This window comes from Alexandromys fortis, unplaced genomic scaffold (assembly GCF_014885135.2).
Source record: "Alexandromys fortis isolate MF-2015 unplaced genomic scaffold, M_Fortis_MF-2015_v1.1 scaffold_47, whole genome shotgun sequence".
Classification (NCBI taxonomy): Eukaryota; Metazoa; Chordata; class Mammalia; order Rodentia; family Cricetidae; genus Alexandromys; species Alexandromys fortis.
This window is the reverse complement of record NW_026067957.1, coordinates 4674921-4686863: the sequence shown is the minus strand read 5'-3', so window position 1 is coordinate 4686863 and position 11943 is coordinate 4674921. Positions and strand designations below refer to the sequence as shown.

The 11943-nt window shown below is 42.9% G+C and overlaps 1 protein-coding gene across 1 annotated transcript in view; it reads right to left on the bottom strand.

Moving 5' to 3' along the window:
- Positions 1-11943, bottom strand: part of Snw1 (SNW domain containing 1) — a 31541-nt gene that overhangs the window by 17274 nt on the left and 2324 nt on the right. Inside the window, exons 2-3 of the mRNA XM_050152375.1 lie at positions 8472-8625; positions 4368-4529 (exon numbers count right to left, since the gene is read on the bottom strand). Of these exons, the coding sequence (XP_050008332.1) occupies positions 4368-4529; positions 8472-8625 (316 nt within the window). The remainder of the gene's footprint in view (positions 1-4367; positions 4530-8471; positions 8626-11943) is intronic.

The following is an 11943-nucleotide window of genomic DNA, read 5'->3' as shown; positions in this document are numbered from 1 at the left end:
CTCCCTCCCTCCCTCCCTCCCTCCCTCCCTTCCTTCCTTCCTTCCTTCCTTTTCTTTGATTTTTGAGACAGGGTTTCTCTGTAGCTTTGGAGCCTGTCCTGAAACGCACTCTGTAGACCAGGTTGGTCTCAAACTCACCTGTCTCTGCTTCCCATGCGCTGGGATTAAAAGCGTGCGCCACCATCTTAAAGTTCTATCGAAATGTAGCCCAAGAAATATTTCAGCCCTATGAATGTCTCTTTTCTTTCCTTATCAATGTCTTATGCATTGTACTTTTACATGTAGACTTTCCTCAAACATGAAGTCTTTTTTCCCTTCTTCTACCTACCACTAACATTTATGGCCTTGCTCTTTCACTATTAATATTTCAATGAGCACTCCCTTGTTCCAAAGAATACTAGTTTCCTCTAGAATAAATCGGAAACCTATGCTATACTACAATACAAACTCAAAATCAAACAGACTGTTTTCATTCTTGGTCTCTGCACACCAGTCTCCTGAATGATGATCAATTTTAACAATCCATTTTGTACAGAAAGTAGTCTCTTTCTCCTACAACAGAAAGCCCACAGTTTTCTAAGCAGGGAACTATTGCTCCTTTGGCTTCCCTCCAAAGGCTCTGTACATGAGCAGGATGTTCTGGTTCAGACCACAGTGGTAGCCAGGGCACTGCTGGCATCCAACAGGTAGCACCAGCCACGCTGCACACAGTGCAATTCTCCAGACAGTTCTGAACTATCAAGAAGCACCCCCTTAGGAGGTCAATGGATGACAGCCACTCAACCAAAGCTAAGTCATTCAATGAATTCTAGAGTAATCCATCCACTTTTAGCTTAAAAACAAGACAAAGCAAAAACCAAAAGTGTTGTATGGACCTAAGAGTTATCTTTCTAAATGACCAGCTCTGGGTTCAGCTTTAGTGGCTTCAGTATAAATAAAGGCCTTTATTATGCAAAGGATGATGTTTTGGAAACCTTCTTTGGCCACATACTGAAACCCCAAGTTTTAACAATTTAATCCATAACAGAATCTAGAAAGACATACATCACTACAGTTAAAGCTACTACCCCAGGCAAATAAAATATCAGAAAAAGCAAGGGAGACCAGGTGTCTTTTTGTTGTTTTGTTTTTTGAGACAGGATCTCTCTATGTAGCTCCAGTTGGCCTTGAACTCAAGAGATCTGCCTGCTTCTGCCAGGATTAAAGACATGCATCAGCACACGTGGCTCTCCACAGGTTTCTTCTACCATCAGAACAGACTACCTATAAAGTATTTATTTTTTATTTTATTTACTTTATGTGCATATTTGTGGGTCAGAGCACAACTTTCAGGACTTGATTCTCTCCCTGTGAGGTGTCAGGCTTGGTAGCAAGTGCAGCAAGTGCCTTGACCTGCTGAGCCATCGTGTCAGCCTCAAATTCCAATTTTTTTTTCTTTCTTTTTAACAGAGACACTGACCTCTCCTGTAACTCTCCTGTCTTACCCTTACAACTGCTGGCACAACATGTGTGCACCACTATGCCCAGTTCTACCTGCATAACAAATATATATGTATTAGATATGTATGTATATAAAACAAGGAACAGAACTTCCAGGCTTTTGGCAGAGGTGATCAGGAAGACATTGATGGAATTCAAACATATAATCAGGTATATGTTTGGGATATAGCTCAGTGGTAGAGGGCTTAGTAAGCACAAGCCCTGGGGTCAGTCCTCAGCCCTCTTGTCCTCTTTTACAAATTATGCATTGAGATTTGGATTTGATTAAGTATAACAGACTCTAGATAGATGCATCTTATACACAGTAATATAAAAGGGCAAAGAAAACTGAACAGGACACAGATTTTAACAATTGACAGCCTGTGAGGGGCCAAGGGCAGTCACAGAAACAAATCATATTAGAACATAGAGAATGCGCTCCTATGGAACGGAGCCACCTGGCGAAGCAGCTGAGATGAGCACTGAGCTGAGTGGGAAGGGAGTGCAGCAGAGAACTGGAGCATGAGCACTGGCAGGAACTGAGGACAGTGCAGAGAAAAGAAGAGAGGAGGTTTAGTGGTATCTAGAGGGAGCTTGGAAGACGGGATATTTTCTTTTAAAAGATAAGAAAAGCAAGTATACTCAAATGCCAACCACAAGTAACCTGGAAGAACAAAACAGGCGAAAGACAAAATGCCTAGTGCCCCAGTGAGGTGACACAGGAAAAGACAAGTACAGGATAAACAGAGGGCATTTTCTTCCATCCCTGTACTCAACAGATGGGAGAGTCACATGTTCTCAACCGGACAGGGTAGACAGGAACAAATGTACAATGGGATAAAAATTTGAATGACTGTATTTTTCTAAAGCCCAGTAGCCCCAGTGGAGGAACAATGGACAATGGGTGTGACTTTACAGCAGTGGTTCTCAACCCTCCTGACACTGAGACCCTTTAATACAGTTCCTCATGTTGCGGAAACCCCCAACCATAAAGTTATTTACATTCTTTCCTTTTTTGGTTTCTGGAGAGAGGATTTCTCTGTGTAGCCCTGGCTATCCTGGAACTCACTCAGTAGTCCAGGCTGGCTTTGAACTCAGAGATCCGCCTGCCTCTGCCTCCTGACTGCTGGGATCAAAGGTGTGCAACACCATTTCACTGCTACTCCATAACTGCAATGTTGCTACTGTATGAATCGTACTATAAATATCTGATAGGCAGGAAATCTGATATCCGACTCCAAAGGTGCCGTGACCCACAAGTTGAGAAGCACTGCTTTAGAGGGTCAAACTGGAGTCCAGGAGAGGTGAACGAGGCACTGAAGAAAGTCATCAATCCCAAGGCAACCTGTTCCTCTCAAGTACCACTCACAAAAGAAACAGAACAAAGCGAGGCTCCAAAACAGTTCTTCAGCTGAGTGTAGCCACATTATGATGACATTGTTTTAAACTTTATTTTGGGTTTTGGGATTACCTTTTAAGATACTAAATTTGAGTAGCATGAGTCTGTGTGATATCCAGATGAACTATTTAAATAAGAAAGTAGTGGTGGTGGCCAGTTTTGTGGCAAGATTGCTCTGACAAATAAAGCTTGCCTGGAGTCAGAGGGTGGAGCTAGCTGACTGTAGAGGTTGGGAGACTATAGACAGAGAGGAGACAGTAAGTAGTAAGGCAGAGCTGAGAGGTAGGACCAGAGGCTGCTCCCTGCTTCTCTGATCTTGCAGGTTCTTACCCCGATATCTGACTCCCGATTTTTTGTTTAACTGGGCTAACACTTCAGTGGCACACACCCTAATCCCAGCACTTAGGAGGCAGGAGCAGGTGGATTTCTGTAAGCCTGAGGCCAACCTGGTCTACAGTGAGTTCCAGGACAGCCAGAGCTGTTACACAAAAAAAACCCTGTCTCAAAAAACAAAACAAAACAAAAAAATTGGGGCTGTAGCTTAGTGGTGGAGCCTAGACTTGGCATACACACAAACATTCTGGGTTGTATCGTTAGTTCCACCCACAAAAAGAAAAGAAATCCAGCATCTGTGTAAATATTCCTCAGGCATATGGAGGGGATTCTGTATACAGACAAAAGTAATAGCTGACTTGGGGCTGGAGGCACAGTTCAGTACACAACACTTGCCTAGCATGCATGAGGCCTCGGGTGCCATCCCTTACAAGACCAAAAACAAAGCTGATTTTTCTTACAAGTCTTATGGGATTTTGACTTTGCAAGTTTGGTAGCACTTTTGGGATACAAGATAACTTTCTGAAATATAAAAACAAACAAAACCTAAGTAGGAAAAATATCACTGCTGGGTGCGGCCTACAGAACTGGGAGGGCGAAAGCCGAAGATATCTGAGTTCGAGGCCAGCCTGGGCTATGCATGGTGGACTGTTCTAAAGGGAAGAGCAGCTATTATCAATTTGTGAACAATTTCAAGGCACAATGTCACTGTTGGTTACAAAGTTAATCTAAGTATGTTTTACAGTTATATATTTTATAGTGATTTTATTTTGCTGCTGGACTCAAACTCAGGACCTGAGCACACTAACTACCATCAGACCCCAACTTCACTGCTGTCTTTTAAGATTTATTTATGTGCATGAATGTTTTGCTCATATATGTATGTGTATCAGGTGCATGCATGGTGCCTTGGAGTACAGAAGAGGGCATCAGAACCCCTGGAACTAGAGGTTTCATGTGCTGGGAATTGAACTCAGGTCCTCTATAAGAACAAGTGTTCTTAATCAGCGAGCCACCACTCCAGCTCCAGCTTCACCACTATTTGTACATAACCCAAAATGGCAAGTGATTTATCATTTCCACAAAATGTAATAAAACTTCACAAAATATTTATCAACAAGAACAAAGCAAATAAACAAAGCCAGTGAGAGATTACCTTGTCTTTGGACTGCCCCTGTCGAGCGATAGCATCATATTTGATTTTCCCTTCAGGATCCACCTGTATGGCCAGTGCATTCGACATTTTTTTCTTTCGCCCCATATCCAAGGGATACTGGGCCACATGGATTTCTGGGAAAGCACCTCCATCTCCAAAATCCTGTATATTATGAGAGAAGAAGTGAAAAGACTATTTAGTAGTAAGCAGCAATTCATTCAAGCTATGGAATCTGCTAGGTCAGAGGGACAGCAGTGAGCAGAGCCAAGCTTTGTATCTCGGTGCAGTTTACGTTTAGCTAGCGGGCAAAGGGATGGACACAAACACCGTGAAGACTGGACAGGTCCTAGGAAGAGGCCTGTACTTTCAGTAGAGTGGCTATGTGTGACAGCCGGTGTAAAAAGATCACACAAGGGAAAGCCTCTGTGACAAGAAAACAGAGATCTTAGGGAAGCATTTTCTTTTTCTTTTTTAGTAAGGGGTGTGTGTGTGTCTGTCTGTCTGTCTGTGACGTGTGTGCAGGTGCCAGCAGAGGGGGTCAGATTCTCCAAGCTAGAGTTAGTTACATGGAGTTGTGAGCACCCTGAAGGGGTGCAGGAAACTGAATTGGGTCGTCTTGCAAAGGCACCAAGTGGTCTTAACTCTCCAGGTAATACAGTGTGGACTATTCACTTTTGGAGGACAGAGGAAATGATGCTAAGGTTACTTGGACAAATAAGCCACGGAGGAGCCATCTACCCTGTGTCTCAAGGAATATGCATTTTATGTTAAGAGGCTAGAATAAAATAACAAAAATTTTAGTATAAACCAAAGACTAGTTTTAGTATTATACACAGTAATATACATACAGCATCAGGCGGAGCTAAACCTAGGAGAAATGCCAAGAAATGCTCTTAGAATCAGATTCTGTTAACATGTGATTTATTCACTGCTATATGAGATAAGACAGAATGGACCCAGAATGAGTCACCATGTTTTTCTCTTGGATTGACCCTAGCCACGTCCTTGTGGTAACATCAGGGTATAGAATCTGGCTATGACTTTTTTTTTTGGGGGGGACCCCAAAACCCAAAAGAACCTGCAAAGTCAAGTTTTCTTTTTCTTGTGACTAAAAGTTGGAAACGTCCCTGGCCTGTCAGCAACTTCATCCTTGCCAGAGGCCAAAGGTGCTAGAAGAGAAGTCAGGTTGTTCCTTACTTCTGCTCCCTTCCCTAACGGAGAGCTCCTTTCTTGGAAACCACACTCTGGACATGTTGGGGTGGAAACTGGACTGACCAGCTCACACCTCTATCCAATAATAAAGCCTTATTAGCTACAAGACCCCTCCTGCTCAGCAGCTAGTTCTGCCTTCTCTAAGAGCTCTACAATAAATACTTCTAAACTCACCCTCTATGGTCTGTAGATTTCATCTTGAATCCATGAGACAAGAAACCAAAGTCACCGGCTTGAAATGGCTTTAATGGCCATGGGTTTCCAAATTCTAGCCCACCTGAACCAGCTGCTTTGAGGTCCTTATCTTACAAATTTGAGGAATGAAACTTATGGACCATAGAAGGTGAGTTTTAGAAAGCCAGTTCTGCTATGCTAGCTAGGATGACCCCCAACTCCTGAGCAAAAGTGATCCTATTTCAACTGGGATGACACATACGCCTCCAGCCAGGCTCACATCGCTAACAGTGATTACATATCGTTCAAACAATGAGATCTACAAGTTTTAAAGCAGAACAGTGTTCTGCCGATAATTTGTCTATGTTGAGCATTTCTAAAAGCCTCTGTAGATCAAGTCTAACTTACACTTGAGCAGGTTCACAAATAGCAAATGTACTGGGAGGTGGGACACCCCTTTAATCCCAGCCCTCGGGAGGCAGAGGAGGGAGGGTATCTCGAGTTTGAGACCAACAAGTTTTAGGCTAGCCAGGGCTACACAGTGAGACCGTCCTCATAAAAAAGACTCCTCAAGATCTCATAGCTAGCACATATGCAGAATGCAGACCCAGGAAACTGGACTCTGTGATGTACACTCCAGTGTACAGGGCATGCGCCCATGTGCACAGAGGCCAGAATAGGCTACTAGGTGTCTACTTCTACCACTCTGCACACTATGGCCTTGAGACGGGGCCTCTCACTGGCCCCAGAAACTTTTTCTGCTAGGCTGGCTGGAAGCTCTTGGAATCCACCTGCCTCTGTCCCCCAAATGCTGGGACGACAGCTCTGTCTGAGTGCTGAGGGATTCAAATTTACTTCCTCATGCTCACAGAGCAAGTGCCCTTACCCACAGAGTTAATCTCACCAGGTATAGACAAGCTTCGTCTTTTGAAATACATTTCTTTTAGTTAAAACAACAAGAAAATGAAACAAAAATCAACAATTTCTGAGCAATGGCATATCCCCCTGCTCCACATTGATTTAGAAATTAATCCCCTCAGGAAAGGGTCTCACTATGTAGACTTTACTGGCTTCTAACTCATAGAGATCCTCTACCTACCAAATGCTGGGCTTAAAGGTATAGACCACTAAGTCTGGCTGCCCCAATTGTTTTAAATCAGTAAATACCCCCCAAAACCCCAAAACCAACAACAAACCCCTGAAACTTGAACTACTTTTGGTCCTAAGTATATTTATTACATAAGGTATACTCAACGCATATTACCAAGAATGTTAGCAAAAACACTGAAATTCATCGATAAGATAGTATTTATTCAAAAATAAATTCACTTTTATAAGATTTTTTTTCTCACATGCTATTTCATTAGATCTTTGATGTGAATTCCGAGGCACAATATGCCTGGAGAGGGTTGAAATTTTTGAAAACCAATAGAATAAAGTGAGAAGAGATATTTTCTTGTAAGTTAGGCAGAAATAAAGTCTTCCTAAGAAAAGTGTTTCCTGTACCCAGACCATCAATTTGACACATGCTCAGATTTGTTGGAGTTCTTCAACTATAATCAGCACTTCAGAACTGTAGCTCTAGCATTATGTGGTCATTAAGCCTGGCAGAAAATCACAGCTTTTGCTCTGAAAGCTAGAACAAAATGCCTTCTTCCCAGAACAGTCACTCCCCTCGAAGCATCCCCGGCATTTTCAGATTAGCTGGCCGGTTCAGTTTCATTTCCAAATGAACTGCTCTGATGCACCAGGACATACGAAACCTTTGATAATCAATTAAGACTATCAAAGCCACCAGCCACCAGATCATAACACCCAAAGGCTCCCATGTGTGGAAACGATGTCTGCTCTCCCCACTCTGTAAACCAGGGAAAGGCCCCCCAAAGCACATCTATAACCTCTCAGAAGGGGCAGTAGCTAAAATTCTACCAGGCAAGCCACCACCGTCCGGCTCCAGACAGGAAGGAAGGTATTCTAGTCTCTTGGAAAACTATCTTAGTGTGCATCTCACCAATTCCAGAGAGGACAAAACCAAGAACAAAATCCTTTACTAAAAACAGCAAGGCTAGCCTTCAATAGCAGAATTCATAAAGACCAGCTGAAAACAGAAACAAACAAAACAAACTCCCAAACAACAGACACCCAGGGCTATGTTGGAGCAAGGCAGGGAGGGTCTTCGTAGGTGCTCATTTTCTGTACCTAACAGGGTGGGCAGAGGCATGGCAAACACGGAGACACAGTGCAGACAGCTTCGGGGAAGATGTTAAGCAGTGTTTCTATTCAAAGACACTATAAACACACCTGGAAGTGGACTGAAAAAAAGGAATCGACCTCATCTATAAGGCAGACACCAAAACCATGCAGAAAGTGCTACAAGGGGCTGGAGAGGCGGCTTGATAGAGTGCTGGCTGCTCTTTGCAGAGAACTCAGGTTTGGGTCCCTGGACCCAAATGGTGGCTCACAACCACCTGTAACTCCAGGTCCATGGGATACAAGGCCCTCTTCTGACTTTCAAGGGCACTCTATGCATGTGGTACACATATACAGGCAAACACCCACACATATAAAAGAATCTTAAAAATCAAAACCAACAGTAACTGGGTACAAAAATGATGTTGTTCATTCAGAATGTCAGAGCATGGTTAGGAAATGAAGGAATACTTGAAGGGATGAGAATATTGGGAAAAAGAAAAAGGTTTAATGTTTAGCCCGATTTACCTCTAACAAGCGAGGAATCCAGCCTTTCCGGTACCCGTACGGGGGAGGCTCCCTTCGTGAAGAGACCAAAGAGGTCTGCCGTGATCTCTGAGATCTTGCTCTTTCTTCAGCTTCAAGTTGGTCCTGAGATAGCTGAGTGGGCGCAGGTAAAAAGCTACAGGGGATCAGGATTAAATAACAAGTACAGAATTAAAAACAAAACACATTTATTACAATTTTTCTTTGCGCAGTCAACAAATTTTTCAATGATTTATAGAAGCATTCAATACTTACCACTTCCTTAGGTGTGGAAAGGAAGTACTCAGAGACACACAGTGAAAACCCCTTGACTGTGCCAAGGGCAAACAGTCGTCCAGATTTAAAAACTAACATGTACTTTTACACAAGTGACAAGATACCGAATTCTGTACTTCCATACTTTACACAGAAGCCAACCTCCAGTGCACTGTCTCCTAAAAATCCTTCTTCATTTTGTTTTAACAAGGTCTAGTTAGGTAGCCCAGGATGGTCTTGAACTTGCCACCCTCCAGCCTCAGCCTCTAAAGTTCTGAGTTTATAGATAAATGGTAACACTACTGTGCTTTTTTTGGGGGAGAGGGGGGGAATACAGGGTCTTACTGTATAGATCCCACTGCTTCCCCAATGCTGGGATTAAAGGCATGAACTATCAGGGCTGCACAAAAGTTGTATCCTGGCTATATTCTTTTTACCCCACTCCCAACTCAAAAACTGTTCAAACAGTAGAATCCTGAACACATAGCTACTTACTATTTAGTCAAAGCATCCTTCTTACTAAATTCTTCCTAAACTTCTTGTATTGTAAACATTACAAAGCTTATCCAAAGTACAAAAAAAAAAAAAAAAAAAAAAGATTATCAGTAGGCAAATAGATATTTTTAAGGAAAGACAGAAGTCAAATTCTTTGTTAACTTCTGGCTAATAAACATACTTGAATAAGCAGGAAAGCTTAATTATTTATTCAAAAATTACACACTGATGACTTGGTGCAAGATGCATTCTAAGGAGACACTGAGAATACACACTCAGAAAGATTTATGTAGTCTTCCAAGGAAAGACAATCACACACATGCGAATACAAACTACAGAAACAGGAGGGGATAAGGAAAGGGGCAGAGCTGTGACAGCATGCATCAGTACAATCAAATCCAGACTGGATTTAAACTTTACAAGTTTAAAACCCACCCATGCAACTTAAAAACACAAGAAGTTACCTGCTTTGAACCACTGTCCCCATCTTAAAAGGTTAGAGATCTACTTCACAGGTATTACATGAAAACATCCACAGAGCAGTCAGCAGTGGCACTGTGTGTTCCACAGATGTTCGACTGTTTGGCGATATCCTGAATCCCCCAGTGTGGGCTGGCCATGTGTACATCACCTATCTATCTGTACTGCAAACATCTAGTCAATCACCCATCCTCTTACCAGACTGAGCAACCTGAGGACAGGACCACACCTTCTGCTTCTTTTGTCCCCCACTGTCCAGGCCTCGTCTGGTAACACAGATTCCTTCAATGCCAACAAGAGATTGCTCTGCCCTTTGCTTTCACCGTCTTACATCCTTGCCTTTACTTACACAAGCCATCTCAAAACCTCTACTTTTGTTATTCCCTTTGCCATAAAACAGTAAAGTGACTTATCCGGAATGTTTCAAGCTTCCCTACTGTGAGTGTGTGCGCTGTGCATGTGTGGCTGGTTCTCTTTTGAACTTTAAGTGAGTCCTGGCTTTGAACGAGATTGTCAAGAATGTGTGGTAGACAGTGCTTTGCCAGCTGAGCCACCTCCCCAGCCCCTTCAGAATGCTTCCATAGAACACTCTCCCCTTGGTCTTCGAGCAGTCTGCACCTTACTTAGTATGCACGTCTCTACTCAATTACTAGAGATATTTTTGAACTACCCTGTCCAAATCAAAATAGCTATTATTCTACAAATTTTAACATTACTTTTTCCTTTCATCTTTTAATTTTATGAGATAGGGTCTCACTATGTAGACCAGGCTGACCCGAAATGCAAGAGATCTGCTTGTCTCTACCCCAGAGTGCTAGGATTAAAGGCATGCACCACCACACTTAGTAAAAATTACATTTTTATTTAGTTTGTGTAGGGACGGGGGGGGGGGGGGGTGTTTGTACGCCATGCCATGGCACCGTCTCGACAGGACAACTTGTGGGAGTCAGTTCTCTTTCCACCATGTGGGTTTCATGGATGGAACTCCTATCTTCAAGCTTGGCGGGTGCTTTTATTCACTAAGACATCTCCTGTTGGCCCTGAACCCCAAACATGCAAGCTTCATTCTAATGCCTTAACCTTGTCATATTATCTGAATGCATTGTTGCTTGTTTTTTTCTCTCACGTAACTCTCCTAATGTAAGTAAGCTCTGTGAAGACAGTAGGTATAAGGGCACAGGAAGCTTACCTTACCACATCACCAAATAATCAACAAGCACATGACAGTAGGCACGTGAAGTTCTTTTCTCATTCGCCAAGCAAACAAGTGATACTTTGAATGACTAGCTAGGCACTTCTTAATTCGATTCAGATCCCAGAGATTGAGAACTCAATCCCACAAAACCGCCTGTTTCCAATGACAAGCCTAAGACTTGGTCACCAGTACTTTTGTTTCACTGGCTACAAACTGGGGTTTCTCTGTGTAATAGCCCTGGCTGTCCTCGAACTAGCTATGTAGACCAGGCTGGCCTCAAACTTACAGAAATCTGCCTGCCTCTGCTTCCCGAGTGCTGGGATTAAAGGTGTGCGCAACCATCACCTGGCCTACTGTTCTAAGTATTAGATATTCTCTTCAGGTTCAGTATAGAGATGTGCTGAGATGGGATTCTGGTGGCCCCTGGCAGCAGAAGTTACTGGAATATGGTGGAGCCACAGCAGCCAGCAGAACTGAGCAAGACCTTACATTAATAAACTTGCATGGGAGAAGACTCCGAGCTAAGCAGTGAGTGAAGGGATAAGGCATGGCTGATCTCTACAGATGCTGCCTCTGGGACCTAACCCTCCCCTTCCCCCACTTGGGTTAGGTTTATTTTAAGGATAGTTCCTGAAACTAAACAAGCAAACAAAACCCCATTAAAACAGACAAAAATCCCAACATATTCATTTGTTCACAATTTTTTAAAAATATAGGTTTACATCATTTTCATGTGCATGAGTGCTTTGCCTGTATGTATGTCTACACACCAACCACATACATGCCTAGTGCCTCCAGAGACTGAGAGAGAGTCAGATCCTAACCTATAGTTACAGATGGTTGTGAGCCACTATGAGGTTACTGGGACCTGAACCAGGTCCTCCGCAAGAGCAGCCAGTGCTCTTAACCACCGAGCTGTTTCTCCAGACCACACTTGCTAGGTTTTTTTTTTTTTTTTTTTTTTTTTTTTTTGTTTTTTTTGGTTAGGGTTTTTTTTTGTTTTGGGGCCCTTTCTGTCTCTGGTCTTTG